General features: G+C 33.7%; 1 protein-coding gene across 1 annotated transcript in view; it reads left to right on the top strand.

Annotated features, from left to right (window-relative positions):
• Window positions 1–971: 971 nt before the first annotated feature.
• usp6nl (USP6 N-terminal like) overlaps window positions 972–3,022 on the top strand; it is a 21,402-nt gene continuing 19,351 nt past the window's right edge. Inside the window, exon 1 of the mRNA XM_016279946.1 lies at window positions 972–1,047. Coding sequence (XP_016135432.1) covers window positions 1,009–1,047 — 39 coding nt within the window. The 5' untranslated portion in view covers window positions 972–1,008. The remainder of the gene's footprint in view (window positions 1,048–3,022) is intronic.

Genomic DNA, 3,022 nt, shown 5'->3' with positions numbered 1-3,022 from the left:
ATACTTATTCTTTTATTTACTATCATTATTAGTATTATTCATTTGTTTATAACATGTATTATAATTTATTTATTTATTATTTTGATTTATTTATATCATAATTATTTTATTTTTATTATTTATTTATTTTCCCCCCACAAAATAGTATACAATTTTAATATTGTTTTTTATCGGTTATATATCAAAATAACAGTGTTTTATCTGGAAAACTAGAGCAAGTACATCAGTAGGATGAGAAAAATACATTTAAATACAGTATTAACATTTTTATCAACAGGTTTTAATTAAGCAGCATAAGATAATGGAACAAACTACTCATCCATTATGATTTTTTGCCCTCGGTAGAGTTGACTGATTTCAGCAGAGTAGTGTTTTGTGATTTATCACAGTTAAAAAGAAATTCTCACTACAGCAACCCAGAAATCACTTTATTTCCTGTGTAGAACTGCAGAATATATAATATGTAAAATATATGCATGACATAGGATTAGAAAACAATATATAAAAGCATGTGGCATTAATTGTAAAGAAAGCTAGGGCACATGTCTGAACTTGAGCGGAATGGACTTCATACAGTATACATCTACTTAAAATCCCCTTGTCACCAGTTGGCTAGATGTAAATGCAAAAATGACTCAAATAAGTGACTTTTTTTTTATCACACATTTGTCATGACAGAAAGCACTTAAAAGTGTCAGGTTATAAAGTAATAATGAACATTGTTGCCTCAGAGGCCATTATGTTCTTGTAGAAGAAAAGCAGAGAAGATATTCAAAATTACCTTTTTTTTTTGGGGTGGCCTCCTAAATTTTAATATGGTTGTTAATCTAATACTGCTTTCTAGATCTCACTGAAATCCATTTTCATTAAAGTCCACTTAGTGTTGCCTTAGAAGAAACATTTAGGTGAGTTTTTGTCTCTTTCATTTAATTTATTGTACTGTGTGTTTGCACTTCGTCTGCTTAGCAAAAACATCTGGAAGTGGAGCGAACGACAAAATGGCTGAAAATGTTGAAGAGCTGGGAGAAATACAAGAACAGCGACAAGGTGCGTGTCCTTCATAAACAGACTGTAACTCTCTGAAGGACTTTGAGAAAGTCCGTTTTTCTCGGTCTTTCGTCTTGTGTGCGTAAATGGCTAAAGTTCCCTTTGGCTGTCTCTGTCCTGTGTATTGGGCGTCACTAAGAAAACCACTGTCCTGCTTCAACTGAACAAAATCTGTCGGTTTCTATCCATCTATGTGTTTGGATCTTCAGGCAGCTGTTGGCGTGTTAAATTGTATTTCTGTCCATTAGCAGTGTCTAGTGTGAAATGAAACTTTTCCATAGCGCCTGAGTTGGTGCGTGACAGGTGTGCAGTTTATTAGAACTGATTTCAAGAAGTTTATTCAGAGTAGAATTGATTATTACTTCTTCTTATTAGTCCAGTTACATCTGTTTAGACTGTCACACTGTGTCTGCACTAAAGGAGCATAAACAGCATCTAAAGCACAACAAAACTGTCTACACTTTTTTTTTTAGTAGCACTGCGCAGCTACTCCAGCTTCTTAAACTTTAGATTACAAATATATGTGTAGATTAATAGTATTTAAACTTCTGTATCTCTGTTAAAATAGTAGGAAACGAGGACAGTGACACATTTGACTGTTGCTCAAGCTTGAACCTAATTGGTCAATTGTTAGGGAATATTCAGAGGTCAGCTTCATCACTTGCAGTGTAGAAAACCTCAAGCTAACATCGGCTGCTTCTGTTGACATTCAGAGTCCTCTTATTGCGAAAAAAAATTACTGATGACATTACATTCATAGATATGATTTCATCAACAACGGAAATGCATACCATAATGAGCTGTAGCGACTGGCGGTGACCTGGATTTGCATGTGGACAATAACTGAAAAAAATGTTACTCTGAAGTGATTTGGGAAATTTGATTTCTCTTGATCTGAGGTGGAAGGTCTATACCCAGCTTGATTTCCTCTGGCATTCAGAATAGATTGGGGTGACCTCTGATCACTTTAACCACTGGAACCACCGTCTAGCTCACGCTATCATTGACGTTTCATTTGAACTATTTTGCTATTTTTCAGTATTTGGCCCAAGTAACAAGTCTTGCATTTTAAAGATGGTGTCGGTTCTCTCTCTCTCTCTCTCTCTCTCTCTCTCTCTCTCTCTTTCTCTCTCTCCCTTTCTCTGTCTCTCTGTTCCAGCGTGTGAGTTTAATTGTAGCTGAGAGACGATTCATGCCGGCCATTAGCTTTTGTGGTTTCAGCATTTTGCTTTTGAGCTTTTAATCTGCCCTCTGATGGGAGTTTAATCTTTACTGACTGCACAATTACCCGTGAGAGACACAGACACACAGATGTATTCCATTACTCTGATATTGAATGCGTTTAGACAGCGTGATGATTATCCATATTGAGGGTGTCCTAATAACCAGGCCAGCGGTATCTGTGGCCACTTCATTGAAGTCATATTATATATTGTGTATATAAACCCTGTTCCCCTTCTTTTTCTTTTCAATAGTTTGCATATCATGCTTTCGGTAACACCCTCAGTTCAGTTTAACATATTCCACCTTCGATTCATAGCTATTATTCTCCCAAACTCAGCACAGGAAATTTGGAAAGTCTGCTAATTTTGTCATCTGTCTCTGATACAGTTGTCTATATTCCAGATTGCAGAGACTTAATGACATGACACTTCTCTTAAATAAATAAATACAAAAAAAAGAAGGAAAAAAAATGTATTATTGTATAACATATATATATATATCAAGTCTCTGTACATACTAATTTTATTTTTAATATATATTTTAATTAATTTAATCAATTGTAATGTTTTGGGTGAAGCATAAATGGTGTGACATAATAAAGAAAAAAGTCTTAAATTAAGTAGTTTTGCGTAATTTTATTGTTTCATTTTAAAAATGCAGTTTTGTTCAAATGTTATTTATTCCAATATATATATATATATATATATATATATATATATATATATATATATATATATATATATATACACAC

This window comes from Sinocyclocheilus grahami, unplaced genomic scaffold (assembly GCF_001515645.1).
Source record: "Sinocyclocheilus grahami isolate Dianchi unplaced genomic scaffold, SAMN03320097.WGS_v1.1 scaffold135.1, whole genome shotgun sequence".
NCBI lineage: Eukaryota > Metazoa > Chordata > Actinopteri > Cypriniformes > Cyprinidae > Sinocyclocheilus > Sinocyclocheilus grahami.
Note: the sequence above shows the minus strand (reverse complement) of the source record. Positions and strands in the feature narration are given on the sequence as shown.